We start from the raw sequence: 27,326 nt of genomic DNA, 5'->3' as shown, positions 1-27,326 counted from the left end.
GCCCCCCAGCTGTTTTCTACAGCAGCCACACCTGTGCTGCCTTTCTGTTCTCTGCCCCTTGGACCCAGCCTTCCTGGGGCCTGTACCCATGCCCCCTGTAGGGTAAATAAAGTATCAGGTTTTTCCACCCTCCTGCCATTAGATTAAAAGCATGCCTGATGGCGGACATCTGGAGTAGGGCGTGGGCATGCATAGGTGGGTTCACCTGGGCTGAGACTAGGCTTCTAAGGGCGGCATCATGGGGACGCCAGCAGAGTGAAAGAAACACACCAGAAGAGGAGAACCAGCAGAGAAGCAGAGGCCACAAGAGCACACCCGAGAGCTCAGAAGAATGAAGATTCGCCAGGGCCTGGGAGGCCTGCTAGACCCCTGGGCCCCCCTTCCCCTCCCCGCCTGCTGTATTCCTGGTAAATCCCAATAAAAGCTTGAAAGAGCCACCGCGGGCTCCAGGATTCCTCCTTCGCCTGTCTGCTCGGATCACAGAGATCCTGCTCAGTCCCCTCCTGCCGCTACACCCCCCAACAACCAGCCAGTTTATTACCAAATCCAACATTTATTCAGAACAAAAGAAACCAGTTGGCATAGAGGCCCAATTTGAATTCATCAAACTTCAGCTGAGGATGGGGAACAGGGGTGCGGCCAGCCCTGAAGTCACCCTCCCAGGGAAGAACCAGCTCTGGGAGACGGGCTGTCAGACCTCCAGGGCCTGGCTGGGGTCTCTGGCCAAGGAATGTGTGAAGGGAGAGGTGGAGGAAAGACAGCAGCCCAGCGTGGGCCTGAGCAGCAGGCGGCACAGGTGGCTGCTGAGCAGGTGGTCATCCAGGAGTGAGAGGGGAGGCCGTGGTCCACTCTCAGGGATTGACGGGCGGCAGTGAGCTGAGCTCAGGAAGCAGCTCAGGGTGGGGATCCAGGCGGGCCAGTCGGCTCTGCTCCAGGGCGATGGCCTCGGCTGAGTGCTTGCACTTCTCAGAGCCACACTGACAGGTGAAATATTTACTTTTGATGTCCCAGAAGCGGTCACCATAGTCAAACCTGTCAGGAGCACAGGAGGCTTGTGGGGACTCAGACCCAGCTGCCCAGGTCTACCCTCAGGCCCCAGGAGAGACCCTGGCATCCACCCCACCTTCTCCAGGTGGGCTCCTTGTATGTCCCATCAGCCCGGGAACTTGCTTGTAATGCAGTCACGGACCCCACTCAAACCTACTGAAACCTACTGAGGTTCAGGACTGTTTACACTGATGTGTGAGCAGCACCATGCTATCCATGCCCAGACACCAGGCGCTCTTGAGCCTTTGGCTGTGCCTCCCACATCCCGGGCGGAGCCCCGGGCTCCTCACCCCAGCTCCTCCCCAGTCCGGATGTCTCGGGAACTGAAGAAGGCAATTCGTGGAAACCGCAGGTCTTGATGCAGCATGAAGACCCGCACGGGGATGATGTTGGGGTCACACAGGTGGTTGATGAAGCGGCTGATGTTGCCGTAGTAACGGGCATCGATGCAGTACACCTCTCCATCCTGAGGGGAGGGTCACTGTTCATACCTACCGCCGTCCTGCTTGCTGGCCCACCTCCTCACCTACTGCCCCCCTGAGGCCCTCCTCCCCAGGTTTCCACCTGCAGACTGGGCAAAACGTTGCTGGGGTCTCCAGCTCACCTTGTTGTCTAAGTCGAAGAGATAAGAGTCATCTTCTCTCACGTCGGCCTCAGCATCGGAGATCAGCTCCCCAACATACCTGTTGGGCAGGAAGGGGTGACTCTTAAAGTTAGCAGGCTTACTGGGAACCAGCAGGCCCTGTCTCTCCTCACACGCCACAGGATCCTCTTCACGATCAGCGGCCCAGGTCAGCACCAGTGAGTCTCACAGACCAACAGGCTCTGCTGGGTGACCCAAGGCACAGTGGGCCCGAAGAACAGGGGTTATCACTGTGGGGGGGAGGGGAGTGACTGGGAAGAGGAACATGGGGACACAGTTGGGGGGATTCCTGAAACCAAGGCTAGGGCTGGCAAATGTGGGGGAAAGTCCAGGTACCAGGGCGTCAGGGAAGAACTGGAGAAGCTGTGGCGGTAAAGTCAAAGTTGGAGCCAAGCTAGAGGAGACTCGGGAATGTGGAGTCTACCTCAGTGCCATGCTTCTGGGGTTAAGGGGATCAATATCTGTGGGCAGTTGGTCTGAGGGGAAAAACTGTTCCGCTTTAGACATTGGGAGGTTTGTGGACTAGGAATCGCCCAGCAGGCAGCGGCGATACTGGGCTGAAGAGCAGGAGGCAGGGCAGGGCTGTGTGAAGGGACTGAAGCACCGGGGCTCTGGGATTTGGGAGTGAGGACGCCCACATTTGAAAAGCAGCAGGAGACGTGCTTTGAAGAGGTTGAAGAGGAAGGATGGTGGGTCAGACAGGAGGATGGCAGCAAGGGAGTGTGAGCTAAGGGAAGTGGCGATGCCAGGACAATGAGGCACACAGTGAGGAGCTGGGGACAGGGGACTGTCAAGAGGCAGCACCAGAAGGGTGAGGGCAGATGCAGATTTTGGCAGGGATGAGACTGATGGTGAGGAAACTGAGGCTGGGGAGCTGAGGCCTGGGAGGGAGGGGCTGCTTGTCAGAGCAAAGTGGAGAGAAAGTGGGTAGTCCTTTCAGGAGGCAAATGGGCTAAAAGGCTTCTTTCTTTTCTTTTCTTTTCTTTTTTTTTTTTTTGTTTTTAAAGCCAAAGCAATCTGACAGCCATTGACTAGGAGCTAGGGGATGGGGAGGTCACAGGGTCACATGCCAGGAAGAGAAAGGGCTGAGGGGGAATGAGGCCCCTGAGGAGGGGATGGAAAGGTAGTGTTATCACCTCCATTCTGCAGTCAAAAAGAATGAAGCTTAAGGAATAACATGGCTCAGGACAGTCAGCGGCAGAGTGAGGGGCTCAATCTCAGGTCTGTCTCCAGAATGTGCTTTCCCAGCTGGGAAAGGCAGGGGAGAGGGTGTGTGGGGCTCAAAAATACACAGAGGCATGGGGGAGGGGGAGGGGCCAGTGGTGCTGGGCAAGCAGTCCCGGGCTGTGGGATGGGGGCAGCTTCAGGAGGGGGGACCTGTCAGGGAGAAGGGCACGGAGGGAGGCCCGGGAGTCAGCAGTGGCCTTGAGCCCCACCCCACTTGCCTCAGGGGCCCACTTACTCGCAGATGAAAGTCCCCTGGGGGATGGTCTGCAGGGCTCGGACCCCCCAGCCCATCTTAGCTGTCCGGTAGAGCTGCAATCGCACCCTGGGGTGAGAAAGAAGGAGGTTTCGGGTGGAGGGACCTGAAAAGCCCCAAGGGAGGGGAAGAAGGGATGTGGGCGACCGCAGGAGTCTCACTTGATGCCACTCTGCACTACTCGGTTCTTGCAGTTTCTCCAGCAGGAGCACGCCTGGTTACACTCGAAAATCAACGGGGGCTCAATCTTGTTAAATTCCTGCAACAGCCGCCCGTCCTGGGTCAAGGGAGGGGAGGACAGTGGTTTTGTATGGTGCCGATTTCAGCTGTCCGGGATCCCAAAATGCCTCTGCTGACCCCAACCCAGAAGCAGAGAAGGGGCTGGGGGAGGCCACACATGCTGAGATCAGAAAGCCGCCCCCTGGATTTCCACGCTGGGCCAAGTCCATCTTTGCCCTGATAGCAGCCCCGGAGTCCTGGGTCGTGCCCACCCTCTGCCACTCCCACAGCACAGGAAGTGAGGGGCAAGGGCCTGGGAGGTGGGGGACACACACCTTGTCATACCAGCAGCGGATGCTGAGCTGGCCGCACAGGCAGTTGGAGCTGGAGCAGTCGTCCACACACGTGCAGTGCTGGGCGAGAGGCAGGGCTCTGTTGGACCCCAGACCCTTCCTGCCCCTCAGCTCCCAAGGTTCCCTGCGCCCGCTTCCACCAGCATCCCCCCCCAGCCACGCCCCTGTTCTTTTTCCAGGGTCCATGTTTTAGGACAGCAAGAGGTGAAAGTTTCCTGGTGAGGGGAAATTGAGATGTGGCTGATGAGGGTGTCCCCAGGGCTACCACCAGCCTGTATGATACCCCATGTACCTCAGACACAGGACAGTGCCCCCAGGTGGCCACAAGTCCATACTAGAGCTCCTTGCAGCCCCCGCTCCCTTGGTCAGCTGCGCCTGTTGGCCTGCAACCTGCCCATTGTACTCAGCGGCTCAGAGGGTCCCCTGGGAAGGGTCCGGGACCCTCACTCACCTGCAGGTGCGTGATGTTGCGGTCAATGTTCATGGTAGACGTCTCACAGTTCTCCGAGATGTACTTGTAATCCTCGGGGCAGGGCTCCCCATCCACGCCGTTGACACAGGGGATGGGCACATTCTCGTAGCCCCGAGCCACGTCCCTGGCAGAGGGGAGAGGGGGCTAGGGGACTGGGACATGGTAGGGGGTGTGGTACAGGAGAGGGTTGGGGGTTCCTGGGAATTGGGGAGTGGCCCAGGGGGAGTAAAGAGGGCTTCTGGGGGTTCATCGGGGAGAGGTAAGGCTGTCAGGTAAGGGACATTCTTTTTTAAGATTTATTTATTATTTTTATACAAGAGCTGGGGTACAGGGCAGAGATTTGGGGGGGGTGACAGGATTCACCAGAGACAGAGTGGGGAACAGAACAGGCAGACTGATTGAAATACACTGCTGAGGGGAGCAGCAGGTGAGACAGGAGAGGTCTGCTGCACCATGTGGGTAGCTCCCTGGCCAGCTGGGATCGAACCAGCGCTGCAGAGGCTTTGGACAGCTTCACAGCACTGCGCTCAACTCGCTGTACCACTGGAGAGGACCAGTAAGGGATATTCTAACACTTAAAAAGTATGTGCTATTTATCTGAAATGTCCTGTATTTTTTTTTTAAAGTTTTTTTTTTTTTTTAAAAGATTTATTTATTCATACAAGAGCTGGGGTATAGGCCAGAGGTGTCTGGTGTGTGTATGTGAGAGAATTCACCAGAGACAGAGTGGAGAACAGAACAGGCAGACTGACTGAAATACACTGCTGAGGGGAGCAGCAAGTGAAACAGGAGAGGTCTGCTGCACCATGTGGGTAGCTCCCTGGCCAGCTGGGATCGAACCGGCGCTGCAGAGGCTGTAGACAGCTTCACAGCACTGCACTCAACCCGCTGTACCACCAGGGAGGCCCTGAAACTTCCTGTGTTTTTATTGGCTAATATCTGGCAGTCCTGGAGCAGGGTAGGGGCCCCCTGCTGCAAAGATGGCTTTGAGGGCTCAGTGGGGCATGAGGAGGGTATAGGGGGTGTTCCAAGAGGTCAGTGGGCCTGGAGAGGGCGGGGGGCAGGTGTTCAGGGTGCAGGGGACCCTGACTCACCGGCAGATGATCTTCTCGGTGCGGATGGCCCTATTCCCTACCCCAAGCCGCAGCTTGCGGTTGAGCTGGAGTGCAAACCACACGTCGGAGCGCTCAGGAGTCAGGTCCCATGCGGTGTCCCCTTCCTTGTTGCGGAGTTCAGGGTTTGCCCCACGGGACAGGAACAACCTAGGAGGGGACAGCGAGCCCGTGGGGTCTGGGACTGCGGGGGGGGGGGGCGGAGGTGTGTCAGGGCGTGGGGCAGGCAGGGGCTCACAGCACGCAGTCGTGGTAGCTCTCCCGCGCTGCGATATGCAGGGGCGTGTCCCCATGGTAGTTGACAGCATGCAGATCGCAGCGGGCATTCAAGAGGACCTCGGCAATGGCGGCACTGCCCGTGAACGAGGCCCAGTGCAGGCAGATGTTTTCCTCCTGTGGAGGTGGGAAGGGGAGGGATGGGCCTCCTCTTTGCTCAGGGGCCCAGTGCCGTCTGACCTCCCCAACCTGACCAAGCTCTTGCTCACATTGTCTGTGAGGGTAACATCCGCACCCCGGGTCAGCAGCATGCGGATCACCTCGATGTGCTTGTGCTCTGCCGCCCAGATGATGGGTGTCCACCCTCCACTGTCCTGTGGGCGGAGAAGAATGGTAGGGGGTGGGGGACTGTCCTCTCTTGGCCCTGCTCATCAATGCCTGTGGTCAAGAACTCACACTCTGGACTCACACTCAGCCTGAGTCCCAGCTCCACCACTCATACGCTGGGAGACCCTGGACAAGTCACTTAATGACTCTGGACCTGTCTCCTCACCTTTAAAATGGGACTAATAGTATCCATGCCTCAAGGCTGATGAGATTTTTCCTTTTTCTAAAAAATGCTATTTCCCAGGTCTGCTTATTAAAAAGCCCTAGAAGCAGGGCCCTAATTGCAAGAAGCACCCGTGGCAAAGAAGCATCTTCTCCGAAGTTTATTTCCCATTCAAAAAAAGCCTAGAGAAATATTTGACTCTGCATCTGGGGCAGGGAATGTGCTAAAGGTAAGGGTGTTCTCCAAGGTGACTGAGTCACAGCAGAGTTCCAGCAGCCTACTGAGGGCTCCTGCTGGACAAAGGGTGGAAGGAGTCAAAGACTGAGAAGAATGACAATGAAAGACAAACCCATCCAAACACATGAAAACTTAAGAGTAAACAGAGCCATCTCACTTTCAGAGATTAAGGCAACAAGTTATTCTAAAATCTAACTAAGAAATGATCACTGGGGGCCTCCCTGGTGGCGCAAGAGGTTAAGCACAGCACTCTGAAGCAATCCACAGCCACTGCAGTATGAGTTCGAAGCCCAGCCAGGGAGCTACCCACATGGTGCAGCAGACCTCTCCTGTCTCGCCTGCTGCTCCCCTCAGCAGTGTATTTCAGTAGATCTGCCTGTTCTGTTCCCCACTCTCTCTGGTGAATCCTCTCACCCGCACCCCCTGCCCCGCACCTCTGGCCTACACCCCAGTTCTTGTATGTATAAATAAATAGAGAAATGATCACCAAAATCAAAAGATGGAGAAAAATATTCACATAGCATACACCTGAGAAGGGTTAATCTCCAATATTTATAAAGCATTCATACAATTCAACAACAAAGAAAACAAATTCAATTTAAAAATGGGCAAAGATAGACACCTCTCTAAAGAAGACCTTCAGATGACCTAGAGATATATGAAAAAATGTCCAAAATCACTTATAAGAAAAAATGCAAATTAAAACCACACTGAGATACCACCTCGCCCCTGTGAGAAGAATCCATATTAAAAACGACAGAATCAGTGTTGGTGAGGATGCAGTGAAAAAGAAACTCTTGGGTCTCCCCAATGGCACGGGGTTAAAGTCTCAGTTATCAAGCTAACACCAGCCACTGAGACATGAGTTCTATACCAGTCCAAGGAGCTGACCCACATGGCGCAGCAGACCTCTCCTGTCTCACCCACTGCTCCCCTCAGCAGTGCGTTTCAGTATGAGTCTGCCTGTTCTGCTCCCCACACTGTCTCTGGTGAATCCTCTCACTCACAATGCACCTCTGGCCTGCAACCCAGTTCTTATATGCATAAATAAATAAAATAAATCTTTAAATAAAAAAAAGGAACTCATCTGCTGGTGGGAAGGTGAGCTGGTATATAGCCCCTGTGGTATGGCAATGTCTCAAGAAAATAAAAATGGACATTCTGTATGACCAGCAATACTTCCATTAGATCTTTTCTCAAATAATATGAAATCTCTAATATGAAAAGATTTATCTACACCTATGTACACAGCAGTACTATTCACAATGGCCAAGGTATGGAACCAACCCAAATAACCTTCCACAGATAACTGGATAGAGAAGCTGTGGAATATATGCTCAATGGAATATTACACAAGTATAAACAAAGATGAAATGGTGGCACTTGGGACAAAATGGATGGGGCTTGAGGTGATTATATTAAGTGAAATCAGTCAAAAAGTGAAAGACAAGGGCCTCCCTGGTGGCGCAAGAGGTTAAGTCTCAGCACTACAAAGCTATCTGCAGGCTCTGCGGCATGAGTTTGATTCCCGGCCAGCCAGGGAGCTACCCACATGGTGCAGCAGACATCTCCTTCTCGCCCGCTCCTCCCCTCAGCAGTGTATTTCAGTCAGTCTGCCTGTTCTGTTCCTAACTCTGTTTCTGGTGAATCCTCTCACCACCAACCCACCCTGCCCTCTGGCCTGTACCTCAGTTGTTGTATGCATAAATAAATGAATCTAAAAAAAAAAGTGCAAGGCAGCTTTTAGTTTCGCTCATCTGTGGAATGTAAATACCACCCCCCCTCCCCGCAAATATAATTACATGCTAACAATACAAGGAATAAAACTTGAACTCAGCAAAAGGAACATAATGGTTACCAGAGGGAAAAGGAGAAAATGTGCAGGGGTGGGGAGGGAGGTAGATGGAGCATGGGCACTGGTGGTTTGGTACAGGAGAATAAAAAATTTCAAGAGATTAGTTCACAGACTGACCTTTGTGAAAGTGTTTTTTTGGAAGTTTCTACAATTGATAAAATTTAAGTTTTCACATACTGTATACACTTTACTTTGTGCTATATTCTTAGAAGAAACCTTTTCAATGGTGTTCTATCAACCATTGGTGCTTTTACCATCTCTCCTGTATTTACTACACTAAAGCATCTATTAATACTCATCACTGTCTCCCAAGTGATAACCTTCCTAAATGTAGGCATCTTTTAGCAAAACTTTCCTCGAGTATAAAAAAATAACCTGATAAAGAGAATAAAAAGAAAAAGAAATGAAGAGGAAAAAGAAATGGGGACAGGAACAGAGTGAGATGAGGGGGAGGAATGTCAGAGGTCAGAGGAAGCAGGTGGGGCTGGGGGGACAGCCAGGCCACTGACCTGGGCGTTCACATCCACCTGCCCTGTGCTGAGCAGCAGGCTGACCATCTCCAAGTTCCCAATTTTGGCTGCGTGGTGGAGGCAGGTGGAGCCATCCTCTTCCTGGAGGGTTGATGTAGGCGAGTGAGTCTGCTGGAGGCACCGCCACCCATCCCTGCCCTGGGCCCTCCTTGCCAGTGCCACACCTTGCTGTAGACGCAGCCTCCACGCTGAACCATGTAGCGGGCCACCTCAAGGTGGTTGTTCACCACGGCCTCCATCAACGGTGTCCGCTGCTGCTTGTCCACTGCATTGATGTTAGCACCGGCCTATGAGGAGGGGGCGTGCAGGCTGGCACCAGAGGGGACTGGGCAGGGCAGGGGTCCCTGGTCATTGAGGCAGAGGGTTGGGCCCGTGCTGACCTGCAGCAGCACGTGGCAGATCTCCACAGAGCCCTTCTGGGCGGCCGCGTGCAAAGGCGTGCGCTTGCTCTGCTGGTCACTCTGGAAGTTGGGGTCCAGGTTGTCCACTGTGGGGAGAGCCCACCACAACGGGAGAGGAGGGACAGGTGGTAAGCAATTTAGGGGGAGGTGGCAACTTCTCCAGGAAGGTATGTCAGGGCCCTAGCCTGGGTCAGGGGCCTTCCCTGGGCCTTCCTTGGGCTTGCAGTCACCACGCAGTGATCAGAGTAAGGTGTGAAGAGCACCAGTGCTGCCCCTCAGTACTGGGCCTCTGCCACGAAGACCCAAGTCAGCGAGCATATGTATACACTCCAGAGAGTGCCAAGGCCTACGTGCGCATGGTGTCACCATACTCATCGCCCCATCACCTCCATCTGCCTGTGTCTGCCACTCCCACCACACTAGGTCCCCTATGGGGTGAGGATGATGTCTTCAACACTGTACTCCTGGCCCGAACCCAGCCCCCCGTATGTAACAGGTGCACAATTGAGGTTTTCTGAATGAATGGTGAGCACTCACACAGCATCAGGATCACCTTCTGCAGCTCCCCCTGCTTCACTGACAGGTACAACTGGCGGGGGTGGAAACGGAGTTTCTTCCTCCTGCCATAGTGAGGGAGGCAGAAGTGGGCGCCTCAGAGCCCAGCATCAGCCTTAATACCCGCAGTTCCGGCCTCCTTGCAGTCCCAGCCCTGACGCGGAGAGCACCTCCCACTCACCTCTCTGACTCCTGGATGACCAGGGCCTTTTCCAGGGCCTCCCGGCCCGGCCCAGTGGGCAGTCCCACGGCTGAGAGGCAGCCCCCGTTGGGCAGGGTGAGGGAGGGCCCCGAGCTGTCGATAGTGTCGGCCAGGGGATCACAGGGTGGACGCCGGGGCTCCCCATGCCCTCGCATCCGGGCACTGTGGGAGAAGGTACTGATGTCTGGGGGAGAGGGAGACAGGGACAGAGCAGGGAACAGACGGTAGAGAAGGGGAGGCCAGTACCTGGGCTGGGAAGTATCTGCTCTCCCGGGGGCATCCTGGGCCAGGGGTGGGGGGGCAGGGGCTGCAGTGCCGGCCGGTGGGGTCACCCCGTCCCCCCGGGGGATGGTCACCTCTTGGGCCTCAGATGCATCCTCCCCACAGTGGGGGCAGAAGACCATTCCGTTCAGCTGGGACACGCAGGCCTTGTGAAAGCGGTGGGCCACGCGGAAGTCGGGGTGGCACTCAAGGAAGGTGCCCTGAAGGCGGAAAAACCACTCGGTCAGACTCTGGGAGCTCCCTGTCCCGTGGGACATGCCGCTCACCTGCCCACTGGCCGCTTACCGCCGTGCAGAAGTAGCCACAGCCTGGACAGCAGTGGTGTTTGACCATGCGGGCACGGTGGGTCTCGCAGAGGACCATCAGTGCCACACGGCTTGAGGGTCTCATGGTCTCCCGCTTGAGGATTGCGGCATTGCAGCCGGACAGCTGTGGGCAGCGAGGATGGGTGAGGCTAAGGCCTGGGGCCAGATGCCGCCCACCCCCACCTGTCCCACTGGCCCACAAGCCCACCTCTCCATCCACACTCTCCGTGGCCATGCACTTGTGCCCCGCTCTCTCACTGATGCGGTCGATCTTGGGCGCTTCCATGCGGCAGCTGCAGAGGGGCAGCTCCTCAAATCCTCGCTCTGTCTCCAGTGAAGACGTGTCATTGGACACCCCTTGGATGGAGGAGAACAGGAGCTGAGGGAGGCCCTGCCCCTCACCCACCGGGACCCCCAGTGGGGCCTCTCACCCCTGCCCTGCCTTTCCCTCCATGCTCCAGAACCCCCAAAGCCTGGCCATGGACACACCAGCTCCAGTGGGGTCCCCCTCCTCCCCATTCCCTCCGGCCATGAGGGCACCCCCTAGCGGCTCCCTATCCCGGCAATTGGCAATTACCAGCGTGGTTGGGGGAGAGGGTCCCCTCGCTGGGCAGCTCCAGGGACCCCAGAGGGACCTCCATGTACTCACTGGGGCCTGAGGAGCCCACACCATTCACTCCTGACACAGAGACAGAGAGAGTGAGAGTGCGAGCTCAGGGCGCCGGCGCGCAGGTGCGAGTGGGTGGACATGCACGAGTGAGTGTGGACGTGCATGCTCTCGGGCCGGGAGCGGGGCAGGAAGGGACCCCGGGGCGGCCGCGCTCCCTTACCTCGTGGCTCCTTGGCCCTCGGAGGCTCCCGCTTCCGCCGTTTCCGTGATGGCTTCACCCACGGGCTGTCCTTCCGCCATTTCTTCTTGGCTTTGCGGCGGCCACTGGAACCACTCTGTGAAGGCAGAGAGCTGTTAGGAGAGCCAGGCTCCCGGCCCACAGCGCCCTGCTCTGAGGACTCCGGCCTCTGGGCCCATCACCTCACTGCTTTGGCAGGCTCTTACCCGATCCGACTGATTCCCTGACTCCTCGTCCTCTTCTTCCTCCTCCTCCTCCTCTTCTTCCTCCTCCTCCTCTTCTTCCTCCTCCTCTTCTTCTTCCTCCTCCTCACTCAGTTGTTCGGTCAGAGCTTCCACCTCAGACTGGGGGAGAGCACAGTGAGGCTGAGGAAACAGCGACCCCGAGCGCAGCTCTCTGCTGGGGGAACTCGGGAGAGGAAGAGTAAGACATACCCAACCCCCAGGACTCAATGAGGTGGATAAAGAAAACGACAACTACAACCCAGAGATGGCTCCCTGGAGGAGGTGCATGTGGGCAGGAGGGAGAGAAAGGGCTGGATGGAGTGGAGGGCGTGGACTACCAGAGGGCGGTGAAAAAGGTGCTGTGGTTACATACAATGTGCGTGGATCTTGGCAACATAATATTAAGCAAAAAAAAATTCTAGAAAACAAAAGTATATTAGGGCCTCCCTGGTGGCATAAGGGGTTAAGACGCAACCTATGAAGCTACCCACAGCCACTGCAGCATGAGTTTGATCCCCATCCAGGGAGCTACCCACATGGTGCAGCAGACCTTTCCTGTCTCCCTGCTGCTCCCCTCAGCAGTGGATTTCGTCAGTCTGCCTGTTCTGTTCCCCGCTCTGTGTATGGTGAATCCTCTCACCCTCCCACAAATCTGGCCTGTACCCCAGTTCTTGTATGCCTGAATAAATAAATCTTGAAGAAAAAAAAAAAAAGGGAGTGGCCTCCCTGGTGGTGCAAGGGGTTAAGAGCAACCTATGAAGCTATCCACAGCCATTGTAGCACGAGTTCAATCCCCGGCCGGCCAGGGAACAAACCACGTGGCACAGCAGACCTCTCCTGACTTGCCCGCTGCTCCCCTCAGCAGTGTATTTCATTCAGTGTGCTTTTTCTGTTCCCCACTCCGTCTCTGGTGAATCCTCTCACCCCCCACACCTCTGGCCTGTACCCCAGTTCTTGCATGCATAAATTAAAAAAAAAAAAAACAAACCAAAAGTATATTATTTTTGTGGTAAATAGGCAAAACTATTAGTAGCTAAATATCCTAGATGAAAAGCTAACAGGGAACTTTATAACGAAGGGATCAAGCTGACACCAGCTGAATGCAATGACCAAGCTTAACATGACTAATGAAAGGCCAGGTGTTCCACACCTCCTGATGCGACATGAGAAAGCACTGCACCAGCCATGAAGTTTTCTGGCCCAAAAATACCCAAAGTGGATTTTGCTTCTGGACCTACTAGTTTACAAGAAGTACTGGGCAGAGAGGAGCGCAGTCAATCCCCAATGGCCAGCTCCTAAAGGGGAGGAATTCTGTAGGACTTATGACCTGGCTTCTTCAAATAAGCAGGGAAAAATTATTTTTTAAAAGATGGGAAAACTTATAGATCAAAAAAGACCTAAAACAGGGCCTCCCTGGTGGCCCAGGGGTTAAAGTCTTAGTGCTATCAAGCTATCACCAGCCACTGCGTCATGAGTTCTATCACCATCCATGGTGCTACCCACATGGTGCAGCAGACCTCTCCTATCTTGCCCGCTGCTCCTCTCAGCAGTATATTTCAGTAGATCCACCTGTTCTGCTCCCCACTCTTGTCCCTGGTGAATCCTCTCAACCCCCTGCACCTCTGGCCTACACCCCAATTCTTATATGCATAAACAAAAATAAATCTAAAAAAAAAAAGAAGACCTAAAACAAATGTCAATTCCATAGGTGGACCTCATTTCAATCTTGACAAACAAAACCCACTTACAAAGTAACTGAGAAAATGTGGAAACTGATTAGTAGTAAGACTGGCAAATTTTTTAGGTATAAAAATATCACTGCAGTGGCCTCCCTAGTGGCGCAAGGGGTTAAGCACAGCACTGGGAAGCTATCCGCAGCCACCGCAGCATGAGTTCGATCCCCGGCCAGGGAGCTACCCACATGACACAGCAGACCTCTCCTGTCTTACCCGCCGCTCCCCTCAGCAGTGAATTTCAGTCAGTCTGCCTGTTCTGTTCCCTACTTTGTCTCTGGTGAATCCTCTCACCCCCCCACACCTCTGTCCTGTACCCCAGTTCTTATATGCATAAGTAAATCTTAAAAAAAAAATCACTGCAGTGATAATAATAATAATAAAAAAAAAACAGAAATAGACCTTACATGTAGAGATACATATGGAAATATTTCTAAATAAAATGCCAAGATGCCTGGCATTTGCTCCGCCACAATATAGTGATGCCTGTGTTGGGAAAAGAACAGGCGAGTCCAGATGATTTGTGTTAATAAATAGCTAGAACTAGGATGGGTACCGGGAGATCCTCACTATTCTATTCTTTTATGTATATTTGAAAATTTCCCCAATGAAATGTTAAATAAGTAGCAAAACGAGAAGAAAAAAAAAAAAGAAGCAAGACTAAGTATTATATTGCCTAAGCAAACATATAGGAGATAAAACCAAAGGAAGAGCAAAAAATAAACAAAAGGAGATAAGGTAAAATGGGATGCTGACCCCAAGTCCAGGAGGTGGCTGCCACCGTGGAAGGGCCAGAGGATGGAATGGGCTGGAACACACACTGGGACGTTACTGACAATATGGGGCAGTAAATAGGTGGGTGTTCAGAAGGCAGGAAGGACAGTACAGGGGAGCAGGAAGGACCAGAGAGTGAGCCCTGGATGAGGGGGAGTGCTGGCCGGGAGGGCACGCTAGCTCCCTCTCACCTTGCTGTCAGAGTCCACCCGCTCATCCACAGAGTAGGAATCATAGTAGAGGCTGAAGTCGTCCCCCACCACCGTCTCCCACTCCTCCAGGGACCTGGGGTCCCCCTTCTCCAGGGTCACTTCTCCCGAACCCCGGGTAGAACCCAACTCCTCGGACTAGAAAAAGATCAAAAAAATCGAAGCTGCTGGCACTCTCCCAGCAGCCCCCCATTTCCCTTGAGGGCAGGATGCAGCCCCAGCTCCCAGGTCCCTTGGAGTAGCCCCCCTGGGTGAAGAGGCCGCATTCTCCACCTCTCCTAGCTCACCAGAGCACCTCCAGAGTTCAGTTTCCTCCTTTTGGCCATGTCTGAAAGAAGAAAGAAGGGAGTGAGGCAAGCACTGTAAAGTCTCAGGACAGGCCACATCAAGCCACAGGTGGGTGGGGGGTAGGACTGACCTGAGGTCACCTTCCCCAGCGAGTGCACGTCATCGCTCATGCGGAAATGCTGCACTTCAGGGGGCCGCTTCTCGGGGACCGGGGGCTGAGAGGGAGTACACTTAGGGTCAGGGAGTATCTATGTATGGTTCCTGGATTGCCTGGAGCCCCACATGGGGGTGGGGTGGTAAGTCACACCCTCAAAAATACCACCTGAAGCTCCAGTAATGAGAACCTGGCAATAACAAAAACTGCTGTTTCCCCAGAGGAAGTGTGTCAGCACATCCCACACACGACGCTTGTTTCTTCAAGCACCCAGAAACAGGCCCTTTCCCCCAATTTTACAGATGAGAAAACAAGGGTTAAGGCCTTGACCGAAAAGCTACCCAAACCACACCCAGAACAAAATAACACCAAGAACTCTAAAAACTTTATCATCGAGTTTCTGAGGTTTTTGTCATTTCCCTCTGTCATTTTTGTGATTTCATTCTCCTCCTCTATAGGGGGTTGTAGTAAGACCTTTAAAAATGGAGGGGGGGGGCAGTTTGGAAAGAAGGAAGGAAAAAGTCCCCCTGGGGCTTGCTTTGAGGTAGAAAGGGAGAGTGGTTTGAAGTTGCTTTACAAGGTCATTATCAAAAAAGTAATTAAGTCATTAACTATGTAATTAACTCTTCAACATTTGTCTACTCTACTCCCCCTCCCCAAGAATGTAAACTCCAGGAGGAGAGGAACCAGTTTGTTTACAGATTAAGCCCCAATTCAGCATTCAACACACTGTCAGAGCCACTTGGTAAATACAGGAAGTTGTGACTGGATTAGAAAAAGCCTAAAAGTTAAATTGTGAAAAAGACCACAAGGGGGGGCCTCTCTGGTAGATTAGGGATTGGGTCTCGGTGCTACTGTGACTGAGGCCTCAGCTCGATCCCTGGTCAGGGAGGTGACCCACACATGACTCAGCAAACATCTGCTGTCTCACCTGCTGCTTCCCTCAGCAAAGTATTTCAGTGGGTCTGCCTGTTCTGGTCTCTGGTGAATCCTCTCCCCCCTTCCCCCACCCCGCACCTCTGGCTTACACCCCAGTTCTATGCATAAATAAATCAATCTTTAAAAAAAAAAAAAAGCCCACAAGGGGTTTAGGGCCGATTACCCCCATCTCTCCCAAACCCCAAACACCCCCCACCTCACCTGTCCATTTCCGGGTTTGGACATGGTTTTCCTGGCTCGGTGGACTTTAGGCTGCCCCTCGGGGCTGGTTGTGGCCGGAGGGGGTTCAGGCCCGGCTGCTGCTGCCCCCTGGGCCCCCGGCATACTCAGTAGCCTCATAGCCAAACTCTGAACGGATGGGGGTGATTTTCCAGCCCCTGTCATAGACATCTTCGCCCGGCTGGCACAAGCACCCCCCTTGCTGGGGGAAGAGGGAAATGACTTTGTGGCATGGCCTGGAACAGACAGGCAGGAGGCAAGGTAAGAGGCCAGGCAGGCAGAGGACACCCCACCTCACCCTCAGACCCCCCCCAGCCTCTCACCCAGCAGGATGCGGCCCCCGTGGAGGTCACCATCTCCATCTAGATTCTCGGGCTCATCCCCAATAAGTGGTGTGGCCCCTACGGGGGTGTCAGCACCCTCATCGCCCACGGTGACTGTAACAGAGGCAGGGGATGAGGGACCAGCAGGCTCTAGAGAGTCAGGGTTGGTCTTGGGCAGCGTCTCCTCATTACGAGGGGCATCCCCCAAAGAGCCATGAACTGTAAGAGAAGAGCGAAAGTTCAGGGCGAAGGGCTCGGGGGAGCCTGTGCTGGAGGAGGGGACGGTACAAATGGGCCCGCTTCTGTGGACTCACCTCTCTCCGGGGCTCCTCTGGGCTCCTTCTCCAACACCAGCGCCCCCATCTCAGCAGGGGCCTCCCCCTGGGAGGGGACACAAGGGATAGGAGGGCTGGTCAGTCCGGTAGGAAGTTGGGGGGCCCAGGACGCCTGGGCTCTGGGAAGAGAAAGTAGGCTCCGGGGCCTACCTCTTCCTCGGTGGGGCCCCCCCCTTCCGCGGCCTCGGCTGCCCGGAGGGGCCGCACGACCCCTCCCCCGGGCCCGCATCAGCCCCCTCCCTCTCGGCAGACCCCGCATCTCAGGGGCCGAGAAGAGAGGAGGGGGAGGGGGCGGGGCCTCCGCGCCCCGGCCCCGCCCCCTCCTCCCGGCTGCACGCGCCGCTCCCCCTTTGTCCCCCAGGCCGCGGGGACCCCGGGCACCCACCCCTCCGGCGCCCGCTGCCCCCCAGCCCGGCGGTCGGCCCCGCGTGCCCCTCGCGCGTGCTCCCGAGGCCCCGGCGCCCGCCACCCACTCGGGGGCAGCCGGCGGCTGCACGCGCGCCTCCGTGCCCACTCCCCCCACCTCCCACCCCCTGGTCCCCTCATCCGCCCCCGGTGCTGGCCCTCCGGATTGCTGCAAGTCCCGCCCGGGCCCCCCGGCCCCGTTGCACCCCCGGAGCATTGCACGGGCGCGCGCTTCCCCCGGGCGCGCGCGCGGGCATGCACCCGCCTCTCCCCCTCCCCTTCCGCACCTCGGCGGCCGCCGCCGCTGCAGCTCCCGCCGCCGCCGCCATCGCCGCTCGCGCTGGGGGCCGAGCCGGCGCGCGGCCGCCCCGGGTCACGTGGGCGGGAGGGCGCGCCAGGAGGAGCCTTAAAGGAGCCACGCGCGCGGGCCCTTTTCCCCGGCGGCCGCGGGCCCGGCGGGGTCTGCCCGGAGCTGGGGTGCGGGGAGAGCCCCCGCCTCGCGCGGCCGCGGCCCCGCAGGGCCCCGAGCATGGGGAGTTCTCCGCCCCCACCCGGCGTTAGGTAACTAGCGGGGCGCCCGAGCCCCCCGCGCCTCCGCCGCGTGTACCCCAGCCTGGCTCGCGGGTGCTGCTCCCGCCTCTGGTTGCTCGCTCGGCTCGGGGTAGTGAGGAGCCGGCGCGGGCTCGGCGTGGCCTGGCTTCGCTCACGAGCAGGACGGGGCGAGGGGCCGCGCGTGCACCCCTTTATTCCCCGGCAGGCTCGGGAATGCGGCTTCACGTCCGTGGAGTGGCGGCCCCTTTTGAAATGGCTTGTTTATGCCCGACATGCTGGGCTGGCACATGCAGGGCCCGGGATGCCTCTAGCGGCCGGCCCGTCTTTACTGTCTGGGGACTCGAACAGGTGACCTTTTTTTTTTTTGCCAAACAGGTAAAAAGCACAGTCAGGCACTCTGCGTGGGCCATGGCTCAGCCAGCAGTGGGCATGCACGAATAATACTACACCAAGATGCGCAACCTTGATTGCGGTATTTAGGGTACCAGCCCCCTGGATGTTACATTGCGGTCAAAGTTGGGGTAGTAGAAGTAAGATTTCACAGGCAGCATTGGACACCGCAGGTGATTAGGAATAGGGCACCTGAGGCTAAGTCGAGACCTTCTGGGAACTGTAGTTCTCTTTGGTTAGGAGCGGGTCCAGAGCTTTCTGGGAATTGTAGTCTGCCCGGCGCCCTAACCCGAGTGAGGCCATGACCAAAATTTCCCGAGACCGAAATGCCTGAACACAGGTTTCTGTTTACGATTTCGGTGGGCGGTGTTCAGCCCCCACGCGGGGGTTACACTCAGCCAGAGGCGCGGGTCACGGGTTCGCACCCCTGCGCTGCAATCACGGGCACTTGTGTGCTGAGGTTGCAGAATTGGGAGTCACAGTCCCCTTCTGTGGAGGCTCCCCCAGGCATGGGACCTGCGTGAGCTGTCGCCTGGTATTGTGTGAGTGGAGGGAGAGGCTGTCTAGGGTGGGAGAGTCATATATACGCAGTTGCCAGATCAAATGTAAAGAAAAAAAAGTTGTTTTTTTTTTTATTTTGTGGAAAACAAAAGCAGAAAAACTAAAACCCCAAACTCCAGAAAAAATCCTAAAAAATACGTTTTGTTTTCTTAAAAAATACTGTATAAGTCTCTACTCCCTCCCCCACCCCAACAGCCCTTCTTGTGTCCGCTCATCTAAGTGCCCTACCCCCACCCCAACACTACCACTGTTCTCGCTATTGTACCCCACTTCCCAATATCTACCCAGGATGCTCACCCCATGTTCTCTTACTTCACTCCTTACTTTGTTCTCCCTAGAATTTCAGCCAGCCTTGTACCCACAGCCCCTTCCCCCAGCATGCAAGAACTGTCTCCCCCTCCTTTTCTGGGATTCAGTAATCCTTTCCCCTACCGCGCCCTCTCCCAAGGACCTACTCTAAGAGGAGCCTATAAGTTGCCTCCTGCCAAATTCCCTCCCAACTCCCACCCACCCACCCACTACCTCAAGAAACGTCAGAACTTCTTCCTGGGCAGCCTCAGCCAGGAATAAAACATTTTCCAGTCTTTCCCCACCCTCCTCATTCTACAGGACCCTTCCCCTCCCTTCACATATCCATGCACTTCTAAGAGAAAAATCTTCCCTGGGGACCACCCCCTCCAATCTCCTTGGCCTTCTCAAAGCACCCTCTCCCTCTGTCCTTTTCTTCAAGAGGCAGGGTCTTCTCTCCAAGGAATCTTCGGCCCCTCTTTCCGGATGAATGTCTGAGGTTCTCCACCGTACCCACCTGTTCCTGACCCCCCATCCCCCTATTCTCCTGGGCCAGGGAGTCCCCCCTTTCCACCCCGCCCAGGGCCCCAGTGCTGCCCTGCTAGCGGATGAGGACGTTGATCTCAGCCACATTGGCTTCTAGCACGTTCTCCGCTGTGGTCTTGCCGTGCTGCTCCTTGAGGTGCCGCCTAATGGCAGGCTTGTGGGCGAAGCGGACGTCGCAGTAGGAGCAACGATAGGGCCGTGCTCCTGAGTGCAGGTTGAGGTGATCGTGCAGGGTGGACTTCTGCGTGAAGCACTTGCCGCAGATGCCACAGGAGTGCGACTTGACACCACGGTGCACGTTCATGTGGCGGTTGAGGTTGCTGCTGTGGTTGAACTGCTTGCCGCAGCGCGGGCACATGAAGATGAAGTGCTGTGCCCGCATGTGGAAGACCAGCTTCTCCACGCCCTGGAACACTTCCGGGCACTTGGTGCACTTGATGTTCTTTAGGGGGTTGCCACTGGAGAAGCCCCCGGGGAGGGGTCCCCGGGTACCCCCCGCCCCCAGGCTGCCCCCCGCCCCCCGGGCAGCCATGGCCACTGCTGCTGCCTCCACCAGGCCCGACGTGGCCCCCACGCTGGCCCGGCCTCCAGGGATCAACAGCAGACCCTCCCCTTCTGCGTCCTCCGACAGGCTGTAGCAGGCTTTCACTACACCCTGCGGTGGGGCAACAGTGCTGGGGGGCACACTGCTCTGGGCCAGCTCCCCAAGGTGGCTGCCCACGGAGCCTCCAATGCTCAGACCTCCCCCGAGGCCTCCAGGAGGCTTGAGCCGGTGTGCCACCTCCAGGGCCGACTCCACCTTGACGATGCAGATATCAGACACATCCTCATCCTCATCCTCATCCTCTTCCTCGGCCTTCAGCTCCAGGTCCTCATCCAGCGGGAACTCCAGCTTAACAGGCCTCAGGAGCGGAGGGGGCAGAGGGGGTGGGGGTGGGGGCTTGGGGGCTGGCTTTGGGGTCCTGGCAGGGGGAAGGAGGGACTTGGTGGCACTGACACTGCTCACAAGGCTGGCATCGCTGACCCCATCCTCTTTGAGGCCTATTTTGGGCTCAATGAACTGGCTGAGGGCATTCCTGCACTTCTCCACCACGTGCTCCATCTGCAGGTAGGAGGCGGCCGTCAGGTAGTTGACGATGTCTCTGACCGCGAATTCCAGGGCGCCAGTGTAGCAGGAGAGGAGCAGGTCGGCCACAATGCGGGCACTGTGCATCAGGGAGACCTGCAGCTCAGAACTGGGGTTCAGCAAGAACTGGTCCCGCAGGAACGGAGAGCAGGCGGCCAGGATGACCTTGTGGCCGCGGAACTTGAGGCTGTCGGCCACGATGGTCACGTCGCAGAACCGCTCCTCTGCGCGGAGCTGGTTCATGTTCCGCAGCGTAGCAGCCTCGTGGCCGGGCAGCTGGAAGCGCAGGACTTCCACCCCAGAGGCCATTGTGGCGGGGGTGGGCAACCCTAGTTGGGAAGGAAACCGTTCAGAGACAAAGGTCTCTGCCTCTCCTTAAGCCAAGGCTCCAGGCCCTTCGCCCCTACTCCAAGGCCCCGACCCCCCAGCATCAGGTCTCCCCGTCTTCAGGCCCGGTCCTCAGTTTCCCCAGCCCTCGGGGAGGCGCTGTCCCTCCGAGAGGAGGGAGGCGTGGTTCCCGGGGGCGGGGCAGAGGCGTCCACACCCCCCCAGCCCGACAGCCCGCGAGGATGGGGTGAGCCTGCGCGACCGCGGGGGAAGGTCGGAGCAAGGGGGTGCAGAGGCCTGGGGCTCTGGTCTCCCGGGAGGCCCGGGCTGCAGCCTCGTCTCACCCCACCCCCTTTTACTCGCTGCCTCATTCTTCCGCCCCCCCTTGCACGTTTGCACGCGCCTTTCACGTCCTCCAACCCTCCCCCCACCCCGCTACTTGCACGCATTGTACACGCCCCCCCCGCTCAAATCTCCGTGGCACGCCCCCCCAGGTCCACGACCCTGAGTGCACGCGCCTCTCACCTGGCCCGGTTCCGCGCGCTGTTTTTTTTCCCCCCCTATTTCCCCCACCCCCCCGGGGCCGCAGCGCCCCCACGCTCGGGCAGGGCCTGGGCAGCGCGCAGGCGCGGGGGTGCACGGGGCGCGCGCGCGGGGCCGGCTCCGCGTGGGCGTAAGGGGGGAGGGGCGGGGGCGGCTCGTGCCGTGTGCTCCAGGCCCCGCGCGCGGCGGCGTCGGCGAGAACTCGGGGAGGAAGGAGAGGGGAGGGAATTAAAGGAGCAGGATTCCCCCTTCCCGACCCCCCTTTCTTCCACGGCCCCCCCCACACGGTTAAAGGGCCGGACGGCCTGGCCTCCCCTTTGGCCGGTATTATTTGTCCGCCAGAGCGGAAATACGTTCCACACCCCCCGCTTTCGCGCTCCCCCTCCTCTGTGCCTCCGGGCTCCGCGGCCCGTCTGCGCGTGCGTGCCCAGCGCCGCGCGGACTCCCGCTGGCGGGCCCGCCCCCAGCGCCTGCGGCCCCGACGCGCCGCCTAGTGCGCGCGCCCGCCCGCGCGCCCGCGCGCTCCCCGCGGCCTCGCTCCCGGCGGGAGGCGCCGCCACCTGCTCGCGGGCCCTGAGCGGCCCGGCCCGGCTGTGCGCGGGCGGGCCGGCCCGAGCCGCGGCCCCTCCTCGGGCCCGGGGCGCCCCGCGGCTGTGGAGCCCACGCGCGCGTGCCCTGCTGGGTGCTTGTGCAGTGCCTCCGGCCGCTCGCCAGACTTGCCCAACTTTCTGGAAGCGAGTGACCACCCACGCCCTCCAGGCCTCCAAGTTGCTAACTTATTTCAGAGCCAAGCAAGCCGTTCCCCTAAACTTTCTTCACAGGCTTGTAAAATCACACCCAACCTCTCCCCTCCTTTCTCAGAACTGATCGCAAGTTCTTGCCAAGGCATACGCCCTCCTCGTGTGCTCGCGCCTTTCATCCCCACTGCATATTTAACCCTAATGCTAATTCTAATTATGTGATTGTTTGTATTACACTAAGACTCTACTTTAAATCTTTCCAACGGCAAATGTCCCTTCGGATTTCTGTCCCTGATTGGGCTGACTAGGTCAGAATTCCACTGCCCCCAGCAACTACTCTCACCTGTGCACCTCTGCCTTCTCTTTCCCTGTCACTCTCAAACTAAGCTGCCCGTCTCCAGTCGCTGTCACAGCTAGAAGACTGGCTCCCCCTCCTCCCTCCACCCGGTGGCTCTCGTACCCACCAGCCACTTCCCCACCCATCCAGCTCCAGGGGAAGAAACTCCTGTTTCCTGCCAACTGGATTCGTTTATTGCATCCTTCAAGAGACTAGATCATTTTCCATACACGTTAATATTGATGAAACTGCTTGATATATAACTTGTCCATTATCTGATTTTCCCATTAGATTGGAGAAATGCTGTCGTGGGTTATGTTTTGCAAAAAAAAGTCATGCAATAAATGACGGTTGAAGTCATTCCTCTTCATTGCAGCCAGCTTCTACCCATAAAAAGCTTGTTTCTAACCACTGAATCCTGAACTCCAGGGATGTCCATTCGTGAGAGTAGGGCTAGCGTGTAGGTTGTGACTCTTGGGCTTTTCCTTTTAAAATTCCTTGATTTTTTTTTTTTATGCCTTCCCCAGACCTCTTTCTCTAAAATGTCTCTAGCTATGTCTCCTTTGTTGTGAGGTCACGTGGATTCTAGGAAGAACATTGTTTTTTGGGTTAGAACACTCCTAGGCTCAATTTCATATTTCCCTCTTTATAAAAGGAGAACCCCTTTGGGCCAGTTACTTAATTCTTTGAATCACAGCATCTTTACCTTTGAATTGGACACCCTGATTCCTCATGGGGCTAACGTGAAAGTTAAGAGAGACAAACTGAAATTTCAAAATAACTTTGAAAAATCTGTTTCCATGTATCATTTCTTCCTCATTGCCAGATTTCTAAAAAGAATAGTTTATACTCTAGTGACAGCAGAAAATCCAAAAGCCGTCAAGGCAACAATTTATCTTTGTGAATTTTGTCTCCTGTTGCCTTGCTCCTTTTCCTTTCTAGGAGTATAAATGGGACAGGGGGCTAATCTCAGCTTAGAATTTAAGAGTCTTGGAGGCAGGTTGAGTTGCCAGCCCACTGAGTTATAGTTTCACATGGAAGCAAGTGGTCACACACAAGAGTGTCTTCCGTACAGTCTAGAGGGAAAATGTCGCAGGCTGTTTTGCATATACTCCATGTGGGGTTATCTGGGTCCTTATTCCTTGTATTACAGGGCAGGGAGAGGGGCAGCCCAGACCCCACACACCTGCCTGCTCTAAATGGGTTCTGCCATCAGCCACATCAACACAAAACAAATGAGACTTTAATGGGAAGGAACTTTAATACAATTAGGAAACAATACAGGAAAGGCAAAGAATCTAGTTTATAAATCAAGCATCCCATGTTACCCGTCCCCTCATGGATTGGCCCAGAATAAGACCCCAAAGCCTGTCACAGGTATAAAGCATCTTCCAGTGGGGACCCACAGAAAAGGATCAGAAACAACCAGACAAGCCTGGAAGGAAAAGAGCAAAATCAAAATCAAGATAAAAGCTGCCATTGTCACCTCCCCATGGGTCTCACCTACATCTGTTTCAACCAGTCCACGACCGAAAGGCAAGCACAGCTTCTTCATGTGTCTCTCAGCTCCATGTGCCTCCTCCAGGTCTCCTTCTGGCTCTCCATCCTCAGTCTTCTCTGCAGCTTCTCTCTCTGCTCAGCTCCACCCACCTTTTGGGTGGGGGGGTGGGCAGGAAACCTGGTCTCCCTTTCCTGGGGACCACCCTGTTACACTTGTTCCCAGCTTCTGCCAGTGAGAGATAAGGGGCCTTCCTTTTCTTAAGTGATGTCTCAAATGCCCTGCTGTAGTATCAAGAACAGGTAAATTCAGAATTCTTAGTGGGCTTTAGAAATAGAATCTGATTTAGTATGCAAGGAATAACTCGGAGAGAAGGTCTAGGTGCTAGCCCAGGCTTGTCGTCATCAAGGTCTGGAGGCTTCAGTATTCTCTTCAATAAAATGGAGGGATTGTCCTCTGAAATCTTTTCCAGCTCTCTGAGTCCATAAAGCTCATTTAGAGATGGATGTGTGTATTTTTGAGTGCATGTGTCTGGGAGAAGTGGTCAAGGACTAGCTAGCTCATAACTGAGAGCTCCACTCTTGGTTACTAATGGAGGACCATGGTGATCTAGATAGAGTGACCAAAACAGAGGACCCACACCACTCCCACCCATTTGCAAAACCACATTTCCTACACTCCAGTCTCCTTCAAATACTCACACCATTCCCACTCTTACTCCTCCTCCTTTCTTGTAACTCTTTGTGCTTAATTATTCTTTTTTAAAAAAGATTTATTTTTATTTACTTATGCATACAAGAACTGGGGTGTAGGCCAGAGGTGGGGGAGGTGAGAGGATTCACCAGAAACAGAATGGGGAGCAGAAAAGGAGGATCCACTGAAATATATTGCTGAAGGGAGCAGCAGGCAAGACAGGAGAGGTCTGCCACAGGTGGGTATCTCGCCGGCTGGCTGGGATTGAACCTGCGCTGCAGAGGCTGAGGACAGCTTCACAGCACTACACTCAACCACCTGTGCCACCAGGGGAGGCCTATAAAATAATTATTAATGACAATCATAATAATTACTTAATCCAAGAGTGCCGCGGACCAGCACAGCAGTAGACGATGAGGCCACCTCAGGGTTGAGAGAAGCGTGCAGGGTGGTCAGGGCGTCGGTGAAAGAAATGACAAACAGACACACTTCAAGAGTGAAAATCTGAGTGTACTTTTCTTTGAGTTTGTGACCAGTATATATATGTTTTCCAAAAGCACAGGAACAATGAATATCAATGAAATCAGCTTGCTCATGGGCTCAGCCTATTACCATCAGGGTGGTGATCTACATAACAAGCAATGACCTTTATAGAAGAAAGAAGGAAGTTTAGAAAGACAATAAGGGATTAAAGTTTGCGGTTCTAGAAAGACAGGATAAGATTTTTAGCATTCTTGTAGTGGTTCCTGGTGGTCGTTATCTTTTGATAAGCTTCTGTCTTTTCAGGGAACTTCCGCTGTACTTCCTCTGCTTCAGGGTGTTTTGCTGTTCTCCCCCTGCACGCTGGTTGCCCAGCCGGACCTAGGGACCGTGGCGAAAGCCATTCCTAAAGGTCACTGCAGGGGGAGGTGCAGCAGGTATGTCTTCAGAGGGTTTTGCTGTTCTCCCCCTGCGGGCTGGTTGCCCAGCCGGACCTAGGGACGGTTAGCCCTAAAGGTCACTGCAGGGGGAGGTGCAGCAGGTCCCCCTTTGTTTTTAGAACGGAGCTAGAAGGCGTACATCTCGTTGAAGACGATGAATGGACCTGTGAAGTAAGAGGGGACACAGAGGGGAAGGAGTAAAAGGAGCAGGACGAGTAGGGAAAGAACAATAAAGGAGAGAACGAGGTGATACCAGTGAGTAGGAGTCAAAGATTGGAGAGTGGAAGCTAGAGAACGAGCAAAGGAAGAGAGTGAAGTGTGCAGATGAGACTTACTGATAGCAGAAATTTCAGCTTGGAGAGACGAAAGGTCATGAGAAAGGTCATTGTCTTGCCAGATGTCCAATAGGTGATGTTTGGTAAGATTCCAATGTAAGGAAGAGTTATAATGTAAAGGCGTAACACAAATGAAACGAAACTGAACATGGCAACGAGTAGACAGTTGTTGTTTGAGAAGTTGACCTCATTGCCAATAGCAATAACAATTTCTTCCAGAGCATTTAACTTTTTTTTCTAACTTATAATCAATGTCCCGCTGTATTGCGAGCGCCATGGACATGTTTTTGGTAAGGTCATTTACAAAAGAAGCTGTCTTAGCTTCCTGAATTAAAGCAACAGAGGAAGCAGCTAAAGAGGTAACTAAGGAAATCAGAGCGGCAATGCCTAGAATAAGGGTAGCAATAAAACGTTTAGGACGAAGAAGAGCATGTACTTCATCTAAAACTTGCATGGCAGTATTATCATACCAAGGCATATTATGTAAATTAACAGGTAACATAACATAGGAGGGTCTTTTGAGCAAGACCACCACAGGATATAGACGAACAAGAGAGGGGGTAATACAATTAGTAACAATGCAACCGGAACAATGAATGGAGTAAGAAGTCCCATGCGATTGAATGCGCGTAGCTGAGGCATTCCCCAGAAGTATAGCGAAGGGGTATCCAACATAGGCACGCACTGGGATCTTAGCGGTGTCCTGTCCAGGTTGTTTGAATTGTACATCATCAAAGGCAGCGAAAAGACGAAAGAGTTCAGCCTTTATGACAGAGCTTTCTGTTCAGGGAACCGGGTTATTCAGTCCTGCCAATGGAGGCAAGCTTTCTCATCATTTTCAGAGGTGTCTGGAACCCTACGAACAAAGTTTCTCCACATTTTAGTTTAGCTCTATGTCAGCTCCCTGGAAGAATTGTACTGAAAGCCACACAAAAGGTTAGCTCTGCTAGAAAAAGAAAAAAAAAAAATATATATATATATATAACATTGCTGTAGAGTGTGGTCAGTCAAAACAAGAAAACTTTGTTGAATCAAGGCAAAATGTAAAAACATTTTCAATGTTATGCTAAACAAAACAGTAAAAATCAGGTGTATCAACAGTTTATACAGTTTTTTGTAGAAAAATTTTTTACTCTCAAAAGTTTATTATTTTGAATCAATTGAGGCCTTTTTCTTTTCTTATTTTGTGTAGAAACAAGTCCTACAGACATTAAACCATTGAAGTATATAATATTGCAAGGCAACAATAATCATTGACAATTTACATACATCAGGTATTGAAAGATTTTGTTTTAGAAAACCAATGTTAACATTTTTGTACATATTAGAGTTTTACCATTTTTTCAAGTGACAGTGATTCCCTTGTAGTGTAACTTTACCAGGTAAACCAGATAGGATAAATTTATCTTCCCAGGAGGAAAAGGAGAAAGTTTGTGGAGTATCTCTAAAGCTCTGCTGAGGTTCCACAAAATTTCCTTTAATTGATTAAATGACAGGCTACCAAATTTTACTTTAATTTAGATTTTTGGGAAGCTGTGTCATAAATACTTAGAAAACAGC

General features: G+C 54.5%; 2 protein-coding genes across 2 annotated transcripts; both read right to left on the bottom strand.

Annotated features, from left to right (window-relative positions):
* Positions 1–540: 540 nt before the first annotated feature.
* Positions 541–17,127, bottom strand: EHMT2 (euchromatic histone lysine methyltransferase 2; the record flags this gene model as incomplete). Its single annotated transcript, XM_084227746.1, has 27 exons — positions 541–1,032; positions 1,338–1,513; positions 1,652–1,730; positions 3,153–3,239; positions 3,332–3,447; positions 3,725–3,802; positions 4,194–4,338; positions 5,309–5,476; positions 5,565–5,719; positions 5,812–5,916; positions 8,694–8,795; positions 8,879–9,001; positions 9,095–9,201; positions 9,653–9,735; positions 9,852–10,034; positions 10,119–10,354; positions 10,440–10,583; positions 10,668–10,816; positions 11,037–11,138; positions 11,290–11,404; positions 11,514–11,651; positions 14,230–14,385; positions 14,535–14,575; positions 14,666–14,750; positions 15,830–16,083; positions 16,171–16,389; positions 16,485–17,127. 27 exons carry the CDS (start codon positions 17,125–17,127, stop codon positions 852–854), a joined length of 4,170 nt encoding a protein of 1,389 aa, XP_084083872.1. The 3' UTR covers positions 541–851.
* A 2,175-nt stretch (positions 17,128–19,302) lies between these two features.
* On the bottom strand, positions 19,303–20,688 carry ZBTB12 (zinc finger and BTB domain containing 12; the record flags this gene model as incomplete). Its single annotated transcript, XM_084228639.1, has 1 exon — positions 19,303–20,688. Exon 1 carries the CDS (start codon positions 20,680–20,682, stop codon positions 19,303–19,305), a length of 1,380 nt encoding a protein of 459 aa, XP_084084765.1. The 5' UTR covers positions 20,683–20,688.
* Positions 20,689–27,326: the final 6,638 nt, after the last annotated feature.

The sequence above is a fragment of the Talpa europaea genome, assembly GCF_964194135.1.
Source record: "Talpa europaea genome assembly, chromosome: 2".
In the NCBI taxonomy this organism is placed as follows: Eukaryota; Metazoa; Chordata; class Mammalia; order Eulipotyphla; family Talpidae; genus Talpa; species Talpa europaea.
Note: the sequence above shows the minus strand (reverse complement) of the source record. Positions and strands in the feature narration are given on the sequence as shown.